This window comes from Hemibagrus wyckioides, linkage group LG02 (genome assembly GCF_019097595.1).
Source record: "Hemibagrus wyckioides isolate EC202008001 linkage group LG02, SWU_Hwy_1.0, whole genome shotgun sequence".
Lineage (NCBI taxonomy): Eukaryota > Metazoa > Chordata > Actinopteri > Siluriformes > Bagridae > Hemibagrus > Hemibagrus wyckioides.
In genome coordinates this window covers 10,668,776-10,690,618 of record NC_080711.1, presented here as the reverse complement: position 1 = coordinate 10,690,618, position 21,843 = coordinate 10,668,776, and the positions used below count along the sequence as shown (strand labels likewise).

The 21,843-nt window shown below is 39.3% G+C and overlaps 1 protein-coding gene across 1 annotated transcript in view; it reads left to right on the top strand.

Annotated features, from left to right (window-relative positions):
* Positions 1-21,231, top strand: part of baiap2l1b (BAR/IMD domain containing adaptor protein 2 like 1b) — a 37,434-nt gene extending 16,203 nt beyond the window's left edge. Inside the window, exons 4-14 of the mRNA XM_058406919.1 lie at positions 2,516-2,577; positions 4,761-4,832; positions 5,038-5,172; positions 8,844-8,996; positions 9,620-9,775; positions 9,969-10,077; positions 10,216-10,429; positions 15,150-15,209; positions 15,860-16,025; positions 18,589-18,629; positions 20,224-21,231. Coding sequence (XP_058262902.1) covers positions 2,516-2,577; positions 4,761-4,832; positions 5,038-5,172; positions 8,844-8,996; positions 9,620-9,775; positions 9,969-10,077; positions 10,216-10,429; positions 15,150-15,209; positions 15,860-16,025; positions 18,589-18,629; positions 20,224-20,296 — 1,241 coding nt within the window. The 3' untranslated portion in view covers positions 20,297-21,231. The remainder of the gene's footprint in view (positions 1-2,515; positions 2,578-4,760; positions 4,833-5,037; positions 5,173-8,843; positions 8,997-9,619; positions 9,776-9,968; positions 10,078-10,215; positions 10,430-15,149; positions 15,210-15,859; positions 16,026-18,588; positions 18,630-20,223) is intronic.
* The last annotated feature ends 612 nt before the right edge of the window (positions 21,232-21,843 follow it).

Below are 21,843 nucleotides of genomic sequence, written 5' to 3'. Positions count from 1 at the left end.
CTAAGATGTTTGATAAGGGTTTGGCTTTCACTGAAATTATACTTTAGGGGAGCATTATATTTTAAATGTGCAGCTATTTGCAATGTGCAAATGTGCAAAGATTATACTTGTTTCATTAATAATTGATATCTAATTTTTCAGATTAGATTAAATTTTGTCATTGCTCATGGGTACAAGGTAACGCAATCAGTTAGTATCTAACCAGAAGTGCAAAGCAGTAGTGAAATATAAATTTATGTACAGATATACAGACTAAGTAGATATATAATCTATATATGCATGTACAGAGAATGTACACTGATCAGGCATAACATTATGAGCACTGACAGGTGAAGTGAAATACACTGATTATCTCCTCATCATGGCACCTGTTAGTGGGTGGGATATATTAGGCAGCAAGTCAACATTTTGTCCTCAAAGCAGGAAAAATTGTGATGGCTAGACCACTGGATCAGAGCATCTCCAAAACTGCAGCTCTTGTGGGATGTTCCCGTTCTGCAGTGGTCAGTATCTATCAAAAGTGGTCCAAGGAAGGAAGAGTGGTGAACCAGCAACAGCATCATGGGTGGCTATGGCCCACTGATGCATGTGGGGAGCGAAGGCTGGCCCGTGTGATCCGATCCAACAGATGAGCTACTGTTGCTCAGACTGCTGAAGAAGTTAATGCTGGTTCTGATAGAAAGGTGTCAGAATACACAGCGCATCACAGTTTGTCGTGTATGGGGCTGCATAGCCGCAGACCAGTCAGGGTTCCCATGCTTACGCCAGTGCACAGTCAAAAGCACCAACAATGGGCACGTGAGCATCAGAACTGGTGCCACAAAGCAAAAATGGTTCAGGAATGGTTTGATGAGCACAACAGCAAGTTTGAGGTGTTGACTTGGCTTCCAAGTTTCCCAGATCTCAATCCAATTGAGCATCTGTGGGATGTGCTGGACAAACAAGTCTGATCCATGGAGCCCCCAGGATCCGCTGCTAACATCTTGGTGCCAGATACCACAGCACACCTTCAGGGATCTAGTGGAGTCCATGGCTCGACGAGTCAGGGCTGTTTTGGCAGCAAACATAATATACATATGAATGTAGAATATATATAGTGATATATTTCAGTAAGTATTTGGGGTGAGGATTTACTTTAACCACCGCAGTGATTTAAGAAAAAGGAAAAAACACTTTGATGAAGTTTTTGTGTAGAGGTGCCGTAACAAAATGGCCATTGGCCATGAATTCATTTGCAATCAGAGACAGACTGTCAAAACGTCCACAGTGGTCCTGCTCGGTCACGTCAAAACAGAGAAGAGTGCTTAAACACTATGTACTGAGGACAGCAGACAAAATTCTAAAAAATTCAATTGACCCTTTGGTAATGTAATGAATTTGTACAGGAGAACAGGGATTATTATTTCAGCAGGGATGTAATTGTGAAGTACACTAAGATTGTAATCTTATAATTCTTTGACAAAGTGTTTAAAATTTAAATATCGTATTACTTGCATATAGAATTCAGTTTAAATGAAATTAGTAAACAGTACTGTAGTAGAATGAATTCTGTTTCTTCTGCTTGACCTACAGGCAAAAGAGGATGTCCGTTTCAGTTCAATATGTCAGCATTTGACTGTGTAAAGGGTTTTTCCCGAGCCACCACACATAAACTGACTTACATGTGAACATCATCCTGCACTTGCATTTTATTTCTTTATATTTGTGCAGTTGTTTGTCGTTTTTTTTTCCCCTAGTAGCCGTTCTAGTAAGACGGGTGGAAACTTGTAGTCTTGAAGACTCATATGGCCAGATGATAGCACAAACCCAGCAGTGCAGAGTGACACAGAACGAGGCAGAGAGAAGGACGGCTTATCTGTTGTTTCCATGGAAAACTTTTTTCTTTTTTTCTTTTTTTTTCCCCCCTCCCCTCTGCCGCTTCTGAATGGGCACCGAGCCTTTGGAACTAGACAAGGTTTTTCTGTCCAGATTTCTGAGCAAATTAGCTCGTGTTAGTGCCAGAATGAACTCTTGTGTTTCTTCTCAACCTTCAAATGCATCTGTTATGCATGCTGATAGGCAGGTCACAAATAGCTCTTGACTAAGCGTGTTGTGGGCGGATCCTCTCTCGCTCTCTCTCTCTCTCTCTCTCAAAAAAACCCCCAAAAAAACAAATAACGTGTTTTTAATATTTTTTTTTACTCTAGGCTTGTGTGACTGCAGTTTAATCCCTCTTTGATTGCAGTGTGAAGGAGCATGCTGGGTCAAATATGAGACCAGGATCCATGCTGGTTGAGCGCTGTTTTAATTACAGTAGCCTGCTCTAAGAGTACTGGAAAACAAGACCATCTGGGATTCATTGTCAAGGGAGGGTTGCGGTTGATTAAGTGGATGATTGTGTTGAATATTGCAGATACATGTACCTGGAGGTGGTTTAGCTCTGTGTGTGTGTGTGTGTGTGTGTGTGTGTGTGTGTGTGTGTGTGTGTATGAGAGAGAGAGAGAAAATGACTGATTACTGTGATTTATCTCCATAGGGGTGGTGTTGACTGAGATCTCTGAAGCCCACAGGAAGGTCCTACTTGAGCTGGAAGAAAATGTGAGTCTTTTCTAATAAACTCGACCTACACTGAGCCAATGCTGACTTCCCTTTTCCTGCTCATTCACTTAGTTTTATTCTCAGAGAGTCATTTGTTCAATTTTTTTTTTTAAATGAAGGATGGGGACCTTTCACACTTCCCTACAGTTACAGAATGCTCTTGTTTGCTTATCACTGTGAGTTTGTTCTGTGTAGCATTCACACCCACAATACCGTTAGTCTCTTGAATTTCCTCAATTATTCATTCCCAAATATTCAGGTTTCAGGTTTCCATCAGCTCAACATTTAGATACAGGTTGACGTAAACTTATAAGGAGCTTTAAACCAAAGCCGGGTGGGGAATAAGTGTATGTGCTCAGATAGTACGGTTTAGCAAACAGGTTTGAGCATGCCTTGTGCTGCACCTGTGACCAGCTCTGACGAAGGAACGACACACCATGTTAATGCAACCCAGATGCTTTCTGCTGGCTCATCTGTCCCAAGTGTGGCAAGTTAATTGATATTTCCACAAACGTACAAACAAAAGACTTAGGGTTTATATTTCAAAGGTTTGTGCTGATTAAATATAGATCAGGTATGGCTTAAATGTTGTTGTTTCTTTTGGTTGGTTTTTACTTTATGACAGCAGTTTACTATATTAGAATTAATCACTGTTCACAGGTAGTACCTCCAAGAACATCTTTTCAGATCCAAACACAGTCTCGGGGTAATAAAAGTAACTAGCGTTCCAGTATTTTAAAGTATAAACATTGTTGTTTCATTGCATATCAATTACAGGTGTCTTATCAGCTGAAACTGCCAGACTTTATTACCAAGCTTTGCTTCTTTGTTGACATGCTCATTCGAGGTGTCTAATCATAAAACTTGATACTGACTTAGTTGATACTTAATTACTGTGTAAGGGATGAAAGGGTAATGGAGGGTCAAGCTCTCAAGGAGTTGGGAAGTCTTTCAGAAGGTTTCAAAAGACCTGAAACAGGCAATATTTACTTTTCGTAGAGTTAGAGAAAGCTATGAAAGGGCATCAGATTGAAACGGCTGTTACAAGGTGTTGTTCGATAGCTAGTCATGTTTCAAAAACTTGAACATGATTAATCAAAGATTATCTGTATCTGCAAGCTGCTGATTTGATGATTTTTACGAATGAGCAAGGGTAAAGGTATTCCTAATAAATTGTCCGGTAACATTACTAGATGCTGTATGCTCTCACTACCCTGCCTCTCGCAGAGGACACTGATCTGTGTTGATTCTTTCAAGAACTGATTTGAAAAGCTTCATGATGAGGCCAACTGAGACATGTGCCATGGATCAGGGTTTACTATCAACTATCAGCATTGTAAAGAATTTGACCTGGCATGACATCTGACTCCCGGTAAATGGAATATAGCAGTTGCTCCAATATGTTCCTGCTCTTGTATTATTCCAGTATGAATTCGTACATAGACACGTGCAAGCTCATCATCCCATTTTTTTAATAGTGCAGTATAGGTTTTATAATGTAATATCTGAAGGCTTGGCTGAGATAAGGTCACTTATCAGATGTTTTTCTACCTTCAGGTTTCTGGTTTTTTTTTTTTTTTTTTCATTCACATAGTAACCAGATGCTAAAAATAAGCATCAAATAAAAACTGAAAGAACAGAAGGGAATCTGAGGTTGAACAAAACGCACGACTCTAAAAGATTGGCAGTGTGAAGTTTTTGGGGTTTTTTTTTTTTTTTTTTTTTTTTTCTCAATGAAGAATATATAAATAAATGTAGTGGGGGGAAAAATGTCTCCTAGCTGAATGGCTTTGTGTGAAGGAGTTTGAAGAGTTGGCAGAAGAAAAGGATAGTGGGAACCTGTCGAATTTCACAAGGAAAGTTAAAACGAAAGTTCTTTTTCACTGAAGGCAGGGTTACGTGTGTACATGCATGCATGCACGTGTGTGTGTGTGTGTGTGTGTGTGTGTTTGGGTGGTAATGGTGTCTGTGGGCTTCCCTGGTTTCTGTCTGTGACTCATCTGTTTTTTCATTCAGGCTCTTATCACTGAACACACTTTAACTTGTATAACATCAGCCAAGGCCTGTAGTTCTTTACTTAATTATCTCCTTTTATTTTCCTGTCTGTTTGTGTTCATGTCCAACACACTCACAATTCTTTATGAAATACCTTATACTTGATTCATCTCTGTTTCTCTCCACAGTTCAGACGCTTCCATCGAGAGATTATTGCTGAGCTGGACAAGAAGACAGACATGGACGTGAAATACATGACAGTGAGTGTGGTATTAACTCTACAGGGAGGCTGTCTGGTCGAAATCACAAGACCGTGTCTTTGAATCATACTTAATCTTAGTCCCCAACACAAACTGAGGTTACTTTAGACTAGAGACCCTGTTGTACAAGTCTCTACCTGCCAAGCACTTCACAGTCAGATCGAGTGGAGGCAGTGATCGAGTCTTCTCTTCTGTCCATCCATAGGCCACGTTTAAGAAGTATCAGATGGAGCACAAGATAAAGCAGGACTGTCTGGAGAGGTCTCAGGCTGACCTGAAAAAGCTAAGGAGAAAGAGCCAAGGAAAGAATGCGCTGAAGTACGAGAGCAAAGAGAACGAGGTGAGAGAGCTCAGACACCTATTTTCAACTCGCCATCTCTCAAATACAGGCATCCTTGTTTCTTCACTTGTTATGTTTATGAAATCCACAGATACACCCTAGATACACCCATACCTGCACATGCGCACACACACAGACACACACACACGTGCACACTTTTATTTGACTCCTACAGAGTCTATCTCAGACAATGCAGCAGTTAGCAATGAATTCAGTTACTAAAATAGGACCAAATGCAAAATGGATCTAGCCCCGACTGTTCTTTTTAAGGTCAACAAAATGTCACGCTAACTGGAAATCGTCAGCTTTCAGCCGATGAAGAGGGTCATCTACACAGAGCAAGTGCCTCTCTGTGTTTCTGCCTCCGCATAACTGTGGTTCGGTGAATTTTTGTACATTCTGTACATTCTGTACACTGTATTTTGACCCTCTTTTATAAAGAACACTTCTATCTGCCCTGCAAAGGTTACAATAAGACATAGATGCTCCTTTCAAGCCCGGATGTAAAGCTCTAGCTGAGCCCCATCTCTAAGGCTATGTTCACATTACCGGAATGAAGTGACACAAAGCCAATTTTCTGCCTTAATGTGACACAGATCAGGGTTTTGGGTTTCAGGAGTGTTGTGAACACTAAAATATGACCTTTGGAAATCACCTGGAACACTTTCCTATATACTCTTAGATTAGATACATACCTGATATGGTGCCACGTGAATAGGAATGTCTGTTTGAAATTCATGTGACGTTTTCCCAATATGCATCCTCATGTGACTGTTGCTGCCATCAGCTGGTGTCGGTAAACAACAAGGGAGGGCAGCAACAGTGGCGACTATATTCAGTAGAAGGATAGGGAAATTTGAGACTTATTTGATATTTGCTTAATCGAGCAAAACAGGAAGGAAGGTGAGTAGTGTTCAAAACAATTGGCCAACAGATCAGTGTGTGTCTGCGAGCTGCTTTAGGGGAAATGTGCTTTCACATTAAAGACTGATCCAGTCTGAGCAACAAACAGAACTGTGCAAAGAAGCTTGTGATGTGATGAAGCACAATGCTTCTGCAGTTTGTTTGGCTTCTGGCATGCATTTGTTTGTTCTGGTTGAACTTTATTCAGTACCACCGATATAAAACAGGAGTACAATAATCATAGATTTTCATATTTAAGTCAGCGCCATCTATCGTTCATGTAGGTCGAATTTTTGATGCTCAGGGCCTTTTGGGAGATATTGTTAAAAGATATTTTCTCTACTTTGGTTTATATTGTAACACGCATTGCAAATACATAATGATTTGGAACAACAGCAGAGATAAAATGCGTGTATGTTTTAATATTTCTGTTATTCGACTGGCTATATCGGATTAAAAACCATGCCATCAATTAGCAATTCTAAATATAATCAGCAACCTACACAAATCTACATGTAGTTAATGTAAATGGGGAAAAAAGAAAAGACTCACTCAAAGTAAAATGGTGTGTCTCTCACTGCGTCTGACATTACTGCTGATTCTCTTCCCTGGGTGAAATTTACGTGTCCATAGCAACCAGCTTCAGCATTTATCAGTTTATCACAGAAGGTCTCGGGTGATAAACGTGAAGCTCTTTGTGTAAGACTTTGCCACCTGTTCTTTGTATAAGCAGTCTGTGTCTCATATGTCTCAAGCGTGCAGGAGCTACAAAGGTGTTTTTTTTTTTTTTTTATAGTGCAGCAGAACAGGCCGGTGTGGAAATGATGAGGCTCTTCCTGTGATGTTTAGAAGAATTCAGAGTAGATATTAGTACAACTGGCCTGGCTGTTCTGTCATTGATGGTGTGTATGTGCTTGTGTGTTTGTGGGCTTTCGCCCACTTAGCTCACAGGCTCTGGCACCTCCCCGAGAAGTACACAGTTTGTCTGGCATCGCTGTGTTTGCACAGGGATGAAACACGGCTAGCTTGAACGTTCTGGTATTCAAAGGAGGAAGCGGGTATATATAAAAGGGAAGCAGTGGGACCTCTGACCGTCGCCCAGGTCCTTCCTGTACCACTGAATCGAATTGTTTTGGGGGTTTTTTTTAGCCATTTATCAACACTACCTGTGCTTCTAAAACAATATAATGAAGTGCCTTTTTAGGAAATACTCACATTTTGATAAAAGAGGAAATGCTGTGAGCATACATAAACTGTGATGGCAGGCTTGTGTTCAACTCCATTTAACAAAGCATGAGCAGGAACCTTTTAAATATAACAACCAGTCTTTGTCTTGTGGAGATTTTATATGCGTCAGAGGGATTTTTACCCAAGACTGGAAACTATTTCACGTGTCTTGTGGAGACTTGAAATATAGTTGAGTCATAGTGCATGATCATGTCTCATCAGTCTACAAGCTGGACAGGAGAAAATGAGGTGGATGACAGGAGAAGGAAGAGAGAGCTTGAATCATTAAAACGATAATCCTGGGTAGTGCTGGGTGATGGCTGTACGTAATTTTACTATGACAAATAATCCTCATATTAGTTGGCAAGATAACCATGTTGACTATAGACCTTTAGTCAGTGATTTGTACACTCCCTGTCATTCCCTGGGTTTTATGAATTAGGGTGCGTCGGTGTGAATAATACACTTTTATGAGAGGCTTCAGATTGACCTCCCAGAATCATGTGTCATCATTAGGTATTTATGTTTTGCCATTTGTCCAAAAACTTGTTGCAATCGCCTTTAAAAGATTAGCATGAGCACATTTCCCAAGCTTAGTCCTTATACTTTATTGAATCTTTTCAAGATTCAAGAAGCTTTATTGTCATTTCAACCACATATAGCTGACGCAGTACATAGTGAAATGAAACAACGTTTCTCCAGGACCTGGTGCTACATAAACGTACAACAACAAAGAGTTCAACACAAAAAAACAACACCACAGAGCTAGGACAGAAGTTTGTCTTAGCCACGTAAAGTGCACAGTGTGCAGCTAGGTGCAAACAGAGCATAGACAAGACAGTGCAAAAGACAATAAATACAAGACAACACAAAAAACACAGGACACTTAGTGCCGGAAAAGAAAGTAAAGAACATGTGTAATGGAATGTAAGTGAAATAAAATAAGATAAAATGAAAGGATGTAAAAAGATATTGTGCAAAAATACAACAGCAGTGGTTGAGGTAGTGCAAATAGAAATAAACATAAATACAACTATAGCAGCAGATGACAGGTTGAGGTAGTGCAATAAGTAATGAACAATATAAATGATGTGTGCGTGCGTCCACACAGTCGAAAGAGTGAGTGTGTGTGTGTGTGTGTGTATATGTGTGTGAGAGAGACAGAGAGTTGTATACAGTTCCCTACTATTATCAGGCCTCTTTATTAATAAATCTTTTTGAAAGTGAAGCTGCACTCCGGACAATATACCATAAAAACCTCCAGTCTGTCCCCTGTCCTTGTCTCGTTTCACAGCCAGCCGTCCTGACTTAAAAGATAACAGCGATTTTAGATTTATTAAAGGGAAGTATTCTTTTCCATTAAAAAGGCTGAGAGTAGAGATGACACACTGATTGGTCTCTTTGTGCTTGACAATGAATAGGCCTCATGTGGGCCATTTTTGTTCATTTTTCTTTTTCACAATGGCTTGTTTTCAGTGAAAGCCAAGAAAGTACACTAGACTTGTGAGACAGCTGATAAGCATTATCTGTTTCCTCAACAGTGTTTGGAGACCCTCACGCACCGCCAGATGGACATGCAGAAGTTTATTGCAGATGGCTGTAAGGAGGCTTTGCTCGAGGAGAAGAGAAGGTTCTGCTTCCTGGTGGACAAACATTGTACTTTCTCCTACCAGCTAGCAGCTTTTCATGAAAAGGTTCGTTATTTTATGATATCATATCAAGGTCCTGTTTATTTCTTAAAGCCATATCTAAGGCTAGGTTTTCAGCTTGTGTCCTGTTCATATTTTGGAATAAAAAAGGAAAATGTTACAGGTTAAAAAAGGTAAATCTATTTATTCAATCTATCTATGATCAGAGCAACCTGACCATGGATGTGTCCTGTAACAAGACATCCGTGTAACACAAGGCAACATGTGGCATGATGTTTTCACTCCAGAATAGAATAAAGCAAATTAAATTGTGCCAGATATTTAAAACAAATGAATAAAATATTGTAACTGAGAGGATCATTGAGAAAAGGCAAAAGTTTGAATATTAGTTCCAGTCCCCCCAGTCTTGCAAATTTGAGTATTTTCTTTTCTCCCAGTGCACCCGAATCAACTAATCAGCTAGATAGCATCCTCCCCTAAGTACATTCAGAAGACAAAGTCAATTCCAGACTGTGTTTTTTCTTAGACAAGCAAATTATCATGAGATAAATATTTTAGGTCATTATGTTAGTGAAGGCATGAGAGAAAAATGTTTAAATGTTATATCGTTTACTATATAGTTGTCAACGGTTTTTAATTAACTGGTGTACTGTGTTCTCGCTTTACAGGCAAAGGATATACTAACAGACCAGATTCCTAACTGGCAAGACAAATGTACTGATATTACCAATGTTCCAGACAGTGTGTTGTCAATGATAGAAGGTCTGCGCACCCCTGTGTCCATAACCCCTCAGGCCTCTCCAGCCATAAAGCGCCACAGCAGGGTAGGTGCCTCTCAGTCAAAAACCCAGAAATGACATGTTCAAGAGGTATTTTGTTATAATCTATGTATTTCACAAGGTAGACACGTACCACTTGTCAATCCATCATCCATGAAATATGAATTATTCCTATCTTGTTCATTCCTGTCAAGTTCTAACCATGCTTCTGAACAACACATTTGTAATCATTTCACAGACCAATTCTGAAGCAATGATTCCACCTCCTGCACCACCACTAAAGGCTCAGACAAGTCCACTAGTGACCATGTTCAACCAAGACACAGCAAAGCAAGAGACCGTGACTGGTAAGATGTAGTCTAACAAATACTGTACTGATTCTATTCTACATGAGAACAACTACCTACACAGTTTCATACAAAAACATCATATCATAGGGATCAGAATCATCACAGTGTTGTATCTTGTCCACGCTTAATTTGCAGATACTAGTAATGACAGCAGTCAAATGGTCAGGTCCATTTCTATGGCTACCGGGCTGAACAATATGAGCCAGAGGCCACGCGTCAGGACTATCTTCCCCCACAAATCTGGCAGTAACAACACCCTGCTGAGCTTCGATGAGGGTGACTTCATCATCCTGCTTATCCCTGATGAGAGAGACGGCTGGCTTTATGGAGAATTGGAGAAGACCAAACAGTAAGGCAACATGCAAATTCACTTCGCTGAAGTTCAGTTGTGTTTAGTTTTATTGCATCACATTATTTTGCTATATGACAAAGGTTCAGGTAGTGCATTTGATACTAGCAACAGGTGTAGTTCTGGTTGTATGAACCTCTGAACACTACCAGATGCAGTGTGTAACACCTGGGCATCTTGTGCACATGTAATCACAAGTTTTCAACCAAATAACACTGATTTATGACATATTGTTTACAATAAATTATGCCACGATACAGCAATCATTTCCTGGAACATTCTTGTCAAGCTGGCACAGGTTCTGAATTACAAGGAAAGCTCTCCTTTATAAAAAAAAAAAATGATAAAACCCCACTTATGTACTTTGCACAGTTTTGCTTCATTCTTACATGCCAGAGGCTATCATTAACACTTAAATCATTTATACTAACAATGTCATGAGGAATTGGCCTCACCTTTACACTGCCTTTGAAGATGATCAGAGGTGATTACCATGCTTATACCACAGAGAGGGAAGTACATGTTAATGCCCAAGAAGCACACTCTAAATAAGTCTCATGAGGATGAAATGGTCCTTGAAAAGTGGCATGTCATTGTTGGGAGTGCCACTTTACCAACTAAGTGGAAAAGGAGATGAGCAGTAAGCACCACTCACCATACGGTCACTTGAAAACTATTAAAAGCACATAAAGCTGAAGAAGATGACTTAGTAGCTAGTTTCAGGCAATGGCATTCTACAAAAACTGCTTATAATTTCGAAGTAAGCACCGTAAACCAGGGAGAGAGGAAGCTTTGGACGACGTTACAACTGCAACTTTGACTGTGGTCACGAGTGGCTTAGCCAAAAAGCTACATAGTATTGTATTAATGTAGTCAGATATGATCACAGGCTAGAAGGAGAAAGTGAATGTGAATTGATTGCTGTATGACTATGGAATTTATTCCAGATACTGGGTCACTATGAAAAAGATTTGCACACACAAAAGGAGCTGTAACCGTAAGACACAAGATAGACAACTGGTATTGGCACTCCTACAATTATTAACTGTGATGACATTCCTGGATAGAATAATGGCACCTAGTTTCTTCCTAACGAGTTTGGAAAGACTTGTAGACAGATTTAGGACTACTCCTTTGTGCAGATCACTTTACTTCTTTATACTGTATTCATAGTTTTGTTCATGTGGATAGTAAATGTTACTGACAGTTCCTAGTTATGCTAGATTACATTTTTTTTTCCCCTGAAATTCTGACTTATCATCTTTATATTTATCTTTTGATTTCAAACCCAAATGTACTTATGGGCGGGTGTGAAGGTTAGATGTTCATCCATATAGTGGAAGATGAAAAATTCTTCTATAAGTATTAACCTGGCAGATACAAACAGGGTTAGTGCTAGCAGGATGCCAATTCTTTTAATGGGCTTGCCCTTAACTGACTGGTTAGTTTTATCAGATGAAAGAGTAGAATAATTTTCTTGGACAATCTTATGATAAATGTAAATCGTGGAAGTGTATTTTGCATATTTACAAGCGTCGAATTGTTTGCATGTTCACTACCGTGACATATGGAGTCAAATATGGTGTATTGCACCTGCTATGGACAGACTTTTCCATGATCCACCATAATCACTAGTGCTATTGTAGAAGCCCCAGTGGGGAATATCACCACACACAGCTTTTCTGCAAATCATCTGTGGCATGAAGAACACTGATTGCATGAATGTTAACTGACTAGCTTTTATACACATGACAGGGTGAAGAGAGCCAGTCAGAGCACAGCTGCAGAAGAATAACAGCTATGTGGGAGAAAATTGTCGGTTTCCAGCACTACTCCAAATATTTATGAAGCCTTTCACTTTAGCAGCCTTAGAGTGAAATTCTCCCAGATGGTGTAAGCATGCATTTTAATGAGATGCATTTAATCAGTTTCCGTACTTTAGGAATACTAGTTGAGATTATTGAGAGTAGTATTTGTGTATGAAGCGATCTTAGTTATCATCAGCTTTAACATTGCATAAGCTTTCTGGAGATGAATGCCATCTAAAACATGAGAATAGACGTAGGGCTTGTGCTGAAAATCAATTGCATCCTTGACTAATGTTCTCATTAATAAAACATTCTCCTTTGTTCTAATGTCAGACACACTCGCAAGGTGAAAATGAGAAACTTGTTGGCATGGGGGCTCGATCACATGTCCCTGCTTTTTTTTTTTACAAGCCAGAGAGTTTTAGTTTTAACAGAGGTTTGTGGTGCATCGAACAGATATATAGCTCTTTGCTCAGGACTAGAAAGATGCCCTTTGAATAAATTGAAGATGAACTCCATTTTGTTTATACAGACAAGATTTGAGCAGGGTTTACAGCCATAGGTTTTATAAGCCTCAGTAATGCATTAGTGTCATTTCAAGCACTTGGGCGAAACTGTGTGATGCATCTATTAGATACCAGATGAGTGAAACTCACTACATTACTCACTCTATCCAGAGTTCTGGTGGTATTTGGTAGTGAAAATGATACTTGCATACTGTCTGCTTATCAGAGCTTCTCATCTTTGGTCCTGAGAAATACATTTTAGAAAAGGAGATGATACTCATGACTGTATCAGTGTAAGTTGTCAGTCTTCTAGGGCACTGAATTGCCCGGTAGTAAGTAAGTCAGGACTGCACTCATCTAAGAAGGTTTCATCGCTTCAAGTGGGTCATCACACCTTTGATGCGATGAAGGTTATTCAGGTTACAAGTCAATCATTGAAGTCTGAAGGGTGTGAATTGATGTGAAGCTGCCAGAGTAAAGGTGCTGGAGCAAAGTAACCATTATAAGTAACTTGAGGTGCAGATCTTTTCCCTTCTCTCTTCCTAAGGAGTTGGCTTCTCTTGTGAAATATGCAGAAATAGGCAGTGAAGAAATCTCTTAACCCTTGTGCTTGCCTGAAGGTCCACAGAAGAGTCTTGACTAGAGGATATAGCCTTCCTGTGTTGGTTGTTAACAGCAGTGTATGTTTTTCCACTGATCAAGTCTTAATTTCTATACTGTGATCCTTGGTTTCCATTTAAGTGCAAGATCTTTTATGAGTTGGTTTGAATAATGATGTTTCTTAGGCACAGCATCAGTGTAGGAGACAGTGACTCTCAGTCTGTTTTGCTTTTCACTTTCGCGTGATGGTTTCACAATTATCTTGGGTATTTGTTGTTTTAACAAAGTGCCAGGTAGTTATTTGACTCTATAGTATAATCTTATAGTAACGTTGTGTGTAACTGTTTGCATAAACCATCCCATAAGATTTCATCTGATTTACTCGATTCAGAAATGAAGATTTGCATCGTGCCTGAGTGCATATGTTGATGAATGCCAGTCACCTATAAATGACCAAGTACATGGACATCATCTGCTGATTTGTAGTGTTATAAATCTCCATAAAAATGAAAGTGAACATAAAGATGTGAGCATGAAACGATAGATCGGGGTAAAGCCCGAAAGGCTGAAGTGGAAATTGTATTCACTTACTACTTTGTTTAATGCTACATAATGTTAATAACAAAAAGCAAACATTAATCCTTGGTCAACTGAGGAATTTGATTATAGCTTATGGCTATGCACAGACACAGCGACCCCTCTCACCATTTATACAGTGGCAGTTCACTTGTCATAACTGAATGATTAGTTTAATTGTTCTTATTTTTTGGGTTTGTGTTGGCGCTCTCACTTTATTTTTCATATTCTTTAATTAATGCCAATAATAAAAATGGCATGTTTTCACAAAGGTTTCTCCATGGTATACTCAGTCCCTGATCTAATTAACTAATATGAGGAAGTTTTTGATAGAGACTACAGAGCACTTCCATAAATCTCTCTGGAAAATGGTGTTGTCTAAATGCTGTAAATATATATTTGTGTGTGTTTGTGTGTGTGAGCACTCATATCTACCATTTAGGCATAATTCCGTTCATTTCCATCTTGAATAATGAGGCCTGTACTATATTTTCACATGATCCTGAAGTTATCGAAGTTTCTGTTAAAAAATAAAATAAAATTTATAGAAATTTATGGCGACCACTGAGTCAGTATTTTCTTTAACTTTTATTCTAGTCCCCCACATACAGTATCTGGCACTGGAAGATCTTCTAGGGTCTATTTTCTATTTCTTCCATTCCTCCTTCTGTTTCCTCTATTGGTTGGCTATGATGAGGAAACATTAATGAAAACAGGATGCATTTATGTTTCTGCTTGTCGAAAACATTTCCATATATTTAAAGCAGCTCATCAGAAACCTTAATCCATTCTTCAGTATATAGTTGATCTTTGATTTGTCTCTGTGATCAGATCCTACACTCGAGTGTCTTATTGAGTTTCATCTCTTCTTTCTCCAACATGGTTCTCTGTCTGGTGCGATCTTTACCCATTTGTCCTGATAATGAAATTCCTATGTATAATACATACGTTCACAATGTTACCATCCCAAACCTCTGAACTTATTTTGTATGCATTTGTATTATGCAAAGTTTCACGTTATCGTTATTTGTCTTCTCAGTACGAGCGTTCATCTAAACCAGTTCACTTTAAATGTTTTATGTTTTCATTTCCTTTTCTGGTATATTATTCTTCAAAGCTAAAGAGTGCCATGTCTATTGATATGTAGCATAGTGGTGAACATTTCGTCATTATTTCTTTGTCCAGTATACATAACTAAACACTATACTCCTTTCTGCTTGCTTTTCACAGGAGGGGCTGGTTTCCATCCTCCTACTGCCGTCCATACGTAGAACCTGCGGTAAACAACAGGTAATCAGACTCCCCTTCATACACACTCGCACTTCTCTGTAATCCTCATGACTGCTGCTGATACCAATCAGTTCTCCTTTAAAGACTGGGAAACCCAAGCTAGGTTCATGCTCTATTTTAGGATCATTACATTTACAGACCTTTAGCTCCTCATTGTTAGAAAGTACCTCATAGCCACGGCTCCTGAACAGTCACATAAAAGACACATTAGAAGGAAATACATTACCAAGTAACCTAGGTTAAAGACCTGAGGACCTGAGGAAAACAATATATTGTGTGTCTATTGTGTTCCTCAACTCGATTCTCTTGGAAGTACTTGAGAGTCTAAAAACATGGCTCACTCAGTGGGCTGGCCTTTATCTGACTAGTCAGGTGGAAAAGCTCAGCTGGGTTGCATGTGTGCATTGGGACGGTCACAAGGTAAAGGCACTAAAAGTACATTGAGCTTGACCACCCTTTGTTTTTATCCGATATGTTCACTAAAATGCAGTAAAGTAAAAGAACAGCTTATAACAGAACTTAAAGTGAAAGAAGGCATTTCGGTGTAAAGATTCATTTATTTGTCCGTTCTTTTTAAACACTGCATTATTAAACATGCAAAATGTGTTGTACAGAGGTGTTATATTCTAATATGTGTCCTGTTGTTAAAGTGTTGTTGGGAATCCTCCGGCACGCAGTAAGAGTGTGGTCAACCTCACGCAGCAGGACCCCGAGGATGATGTACTACTGCCTCCTCCTGACTACAGCGACACTCCAATCAGGAGAAACTCAACCAAGTCCCTGATTCAGACATATGTGCCTTCCTCTGAAAACACAGTAAGTAGCTCTCTTACTCAAGTAAGCCGTTTTGAGACGACTGAAAATCTGAAAATATATTCATCAGCCATTTTATTAGGAACACCTGCTTATTATCCTAGCAACAACGAGGCAGAGTTGAGTTCGTGTTCAGACGTCTAAATGAGGAAAAAATATGACCGCAGTGGCTGTGATCATGGCTAGATGGAATGGGTTAAGTAAATGGTGCAAGAATCCAAAATGCATCCAGGCAGTGAGAGGATGGAAATGCCTTTTTGGCAAGCTGTAGCTCAGTGGTTAAGACGTTGGACTACTGGTAGGCAGTTGAATTCAGTTCCCAACACTGCCAAGCTGCCACTGCTGGGCCTTGATCCTCAACCGCTCTGTTGTATAAGTGAGATAAATGTAAGTCGCCCTGAATAAAGACATCTGCCAAAAGCCGTAAATGTTAGAGAGGTCAGAGGAGAATACCCAGACTGGTTCAAGCTGACAGTACAGCTATATTACCTTAAATATGCAGAATTTACAACATCTCAGAAGCACAACACACCAAACCTTGAGGCGGATGGGGTACGACAGCAGAAGAGCACGTCAGGTTCCAGTCCTGTCAGCCAGGAACAATAATCTGAGGGTTCAGTGAGGACAGGATTATTTTGAATAAATACACGTATACCAAAGGAGATAAATCACATAGCCGTCTAAGCCATTAGGTCAGCATGACGTTTTAGATGCGTGTGTGTTGTGTGTATGCTTTGTGCATGCCTTAGCACAGAGATACAGAACACATTAGAGTGACATAGATATCATTACACACCATGTGCCTGAGTAGATCATAGGATCAGCTACACCTTAAAGAGGACAATACTTAAACCCTTAAAGCGAGACCAGAGGAGTGGCATTAACAATGACTTGGGGGAAAAAAGCCTTTTTACTGAGAATCACCTTGAAAGCGCTTCTGTGTTTACATACATTAAGGTGAACTTTAATGTATGTAAACACAGAAGCGCTTTCAAGGTGAAACCATTTAAAGGTTTGCTTTAAAGTGTATTATGCAAAAGTGCATTTCTAGAATTACACTGGCATTAGCCTGTGAAAATCACTCAGAAATGTTTAAGGAAGCTTGGCTCACTCTGGGAACTGGGAATTAAATGTTTTGCGTCTATGCAAAGATGTGGCTTCATGTAAATAATTTTGTTTGTGCTGACAAAAGCCTGTTATATCACAATATAAAGTACATCCTTGTTAGGAGTTTAGATCCCGCCTTCAGCAGGTTTAGTGTCACTGCTAGAATAGCATGAAATATGATCTCTTTACCTAAATGAACACTGGTGCTGTAAGCTACCTCGTGCTTTGTGGTCTTACTAACCATCAGAATCTATCCCTATGTAAAGTATATGATAAAATGGGTGAGGCAGCTAAAGCGCTGTATAAGGCTAAAGACAGCCCTGATTTTGTGGTGTTTGCCAATAGGCAGCTTCTCTCTGCTGGTGCAATGAAAGGGGATACTCCTCTCTAAACCCAGTGAAATATTCATTGGCCTCCCAGCCTTGGTGAGCCCCGGAGCCTCCACATCCGGGTCGCAGCTTAGCCTTGCCGATGGAATTCCACACTGAGCTCAACCTGAAACCTCCCCCATACTGGACTAAGCCATTCATTCAGCCACTTAGCTATTCACATCGTGTGATTAAGTACTGCTGATAAAAAGTCAGCGATGGAGGTTTAAAAGCTGGTCGGCCAACACCTGCTGAGGATTGACTCACCAGTCCTTTGGCATGTTATTACTCAGACAGGGCTTGGTTTTTTACAGTCCTGGAAAACTGAGGTAAACACAATGATGGCACACCACAAGCACTTATTTCATCAGGAAAAGCAAAGGCGGAACATGTTTCTGGCCACTTTATTATTCAGTATGTGATCAATAAAATGAAATCAAAAAGTGGGAGAGGGAGGGCAGGATAAGTGCTACTGTAACATTCCTGACTCTAAAATATTCTCCTGTCCTCAGTTCTATTGTCAATCTGAAAAATGGATGTGAACCTGGTCGCATACTTTGTTTTTCTCACAATAGTCTGCCATCTTGTGTTGACATTGTGTCAGTGCACCACTCAGCATTGTGCTACAAGCTAGTGACTGTATAGAATGTGACTCAAACATGAATCAAACTGGTTTTACAGCAGTTGCACTCTCCTAAGACACAAATTTTTATATTAGCCTACAATACTGTAAAGGCTTTTCCGTAACAGAATTTATGGAATATCTGTCAAGCAGCAGGGCTGTATTCCTGTCTGCGGTTCAGTCTACGTGAAAGTTTTACAGACTTGGCCATCAGACCAGTCTAACTAGCTGAACACAGGCCTCTCCCTAATATCATGGTCACAGATATATATATATATATATATTTTTTTTTTTTGTGGTTTTCTGTTATCGTAGTTGACCTTTACTTTTCAAAATACACGTGATCCTAAATAAACAAAACGACGCCATGTCTGCCTAGAGTACTGAACAGTTTGATGTCACAAAGTGTGTGTTGAAGGATTATATTGGGAAGAGCATGCTAATATGATGTATATCTTGTTTCTCCTAGGCTTCTCAGCCAAACGGAATTTCAAAGCCGCCTTTTCTCGGGTGAGTATGAAACTAATGTGACTCATCCTGTCACTGGATCGATATCCTTAATACTCAAAGCCAACATTTATATTAACAACTTCTCGAACCACATTTTCCACCACTATTGGCTAAAACGTCTGTCTTGAACACACTGACTGCAAAAGAACAATGTCAGTTCCTTTCTTTTGCCATTTCCTTTTGGCCCGTCTATACTGTATACAACAGCAATCAAGCCTACACTTGTCATGAGCACCATGGCTCTAGAAACATATCCAGAACACTCCTGGGACATGCCTGACTCATGACTTTTGTAAAAACAAAAGCATTCCAGGGACATTCCCTCACTCTTACCTGCTTTTCCACTATTGTGAGGTGTTTACATTGCCTAGGAGACACCATTGCCAATCATTACACAGTCTGATGCGCACACAGTTCCAGTGGAGAATTCGAGTGACAGTAGTTGTGACTGGATGCGCTAGTCCTAATATATTATTGTTTCTTTACTAAAAAAAAATAAAATAAAATATTCAGAGACGTGGTAGATGTTCCATGTAACATAAGACTAACAATAAACATTGAACTGAAGCTTTAACCAAATTAAAAGATTAAAAAATGTGCTATTATTTAACAAAGAAAACTGTGTAATGGTTGATGTAGTGTTTTCTGTATGGAATCATCTAATTTACCATTTTGTGGAAGGAGACTCCAGAGTCAGTGCTTTTCCTCAGTCATGAGAAAGATTTAGCACTTTTTGTTTTTTTTCAGTAAGACACCAAACTGCATATTTCGGTCTTATAACTTGAGTAAAAGAAGGGAGAGACTTTTTATAACTACTATAATGTAAGTGATAATGTGATTAGTTCCACTTGTATTACAGAATTCCATACTGTCTGATGTACTGTTCGTCTCTTGGGGGTAGTAATTGTTCCCATCACACAAAAACTGAGGTTTCTCTAATGTTCTTTTATTATCACCAGAACAAAATATTCAGTTAGTGCTCAAATAGTGCAGTGGTTTGTATGGTGAAGCTTTCTGTTTATGAAAGGAGTCTCAAGTTTTCAGGACTTTCTGGTTTCTTTTGCCTTATTGACGTCACTCTTTATAATTGTTATGCTGTAAGTTCTAACAGAAACTAACTGCTTTCATGAATGCACCACAACATTAAATACACGCTATCGCTCAAAAGTTTGGGATCACTTGCATATTTCACATTGATTTCAGCTACGGAGGAAGACTCCGTCAGCCAATCCATCTTGTGGGAGAGGTTCCCGGAAGCATGGGGTGAAATGTCTTGAAAAATTGACCGCTAGAATACCCAGGCTGTAACTGCTGTAAAAGGTGTTTTTTGTTTTTTTTTGATGAAGGCAAAAGTTTGAAGAAAACCTTTCCATCAAAATCATTATTTCTAACTCTGACATGTCAGCATGTCCTGTTCTTTTGCTATGTTCTCTATTCAGACTAATTTCGTGTGTGTTTCCTTGGAAAACAATAAAATCTTTGAGTGATCCCAAACTTTTGAGCGGTAGTATAACTATAAATTGATTTTAAAAAGAAAATGTAGGTCATTTTGACACATGAAACCACTGTTTAACAGACTGTGTTCCTTCCTCAGGGGCGGGAACCCTTTTGCTACCGTGAAGCTGAGGCCCACAGTCACCAACGACAGATCCGCTCCAAGGATCTGATCATCGCGACTAAGCCTTCTAACCTTCAGCAGCCCTTTTTTGTTTTCCATCAACACCATTCAACACTGCTGCATGAATGCAGATTTTTCTTCTGCAAAGTACTACTTTATACATGAGCTTTAGGCCATGTTGGATTTGGACTAGATACCACGGTGGCCTCATTGCACACAGGCAAAACTACACATTTATCTATGTACATTATAAAAGCCAATATTCACATAAAAAAAAAAAAAATCATTCCAACGTTTGTGCTGGCTTTTATAAGGGTTTATCCTGGACGATGAGCGAGACCAGCGCTAGCTAAATCTGTAGAGTAAATATGCTTCTAATATATTTTGTCCTGAATTTTTACCCGAGGCGTTGATGACTGCTTTTCTAGTTGCAAGAATAACATGCCTCCCCTGTGCTGAGGAAGACCTAGGTTTATAATAATTGTTGAGAATTTTACATTGCCATGGGACAGGTGATGAATGTAAATGGGACCAAGGCACTGAATTTTTCAGGTTATATATGTAATTGTGCAGGATTGTTTCATTTGTATCGGCCTATTTAAAATTTCGAACATCTCGGTACACTAGGATTAAACTTATGCATTCATTCCAAATGCTTGATAGTGTGTTTAGATTGCAAAGCTTTGCTACAGACCCATTTCCCAAATACTATTTAATACTCCTTTTTCTTTTTCTCAGAAAGGACACGTTTACCTCTTTAATTCTATGTTCTTGTCACTGCAAATGATTTCTCCAGTTCACAAGCTAACTCCAGTCTTCGAGTCATGTTGCTGAAACAGACCTTATGATTACACAGACAATTACAACTGTACTTAAATTTGAAGCTGTAGAGAAGCCATTCATTCGTTTTGTCAACTCCAGTTTTATCTTTTCCAATGCCCTGTCAATCACTGCTGTATAAAATAAAATGGTTTATTTCTTTTAGTATTTTGAAATGTTTGATTATCACACTGATATGTATTCTGAATATATAGAGTTAAGATTGTTATTTTACACAACCTAAACTTCAGACCTTTTGACGTTTAAATCAAAGTCAGAGTGACGGACCTGTATAGTAGGGAAGGTATCTGCTAAGACTAGTGACTAGGTTACAGTGTTTATGGCTTTCCTAATTCTCGAATCCTCAGGTTGTTGTAGTGTTATGGCATTGCTATCTAAACAAGGGGTAACCATCGAGGTAACAGTTTGTCCTCTGAATAAGAAGGTCATTGAGCTCCAGATTGTGGATGTTTAAATCTTGACAGTCTAAAGCTGAATCGGTCTTGCTCTCTCGCTGTTAGGGTGACCTCACTCTTTCCCCTGTTGGTCAAAGCAACAATAAATTGTGTATACTATAATAACAATAACAAAATAACAAGCATTTTGTTCAAGCTCTTTCCTTCCAGTGTTGATCTGTCCTGTAATGTGACGTGAGCCACAGTTTTTATGGCTGTTTTTATGTCTTAGAGGAAGCATAGAGTTGTCATGTGATAGATGAGAGCCAAATTAGGAGAAGTTGGTTCACTAGCGTCAAATAAATCGTTCAATATGGTGTCA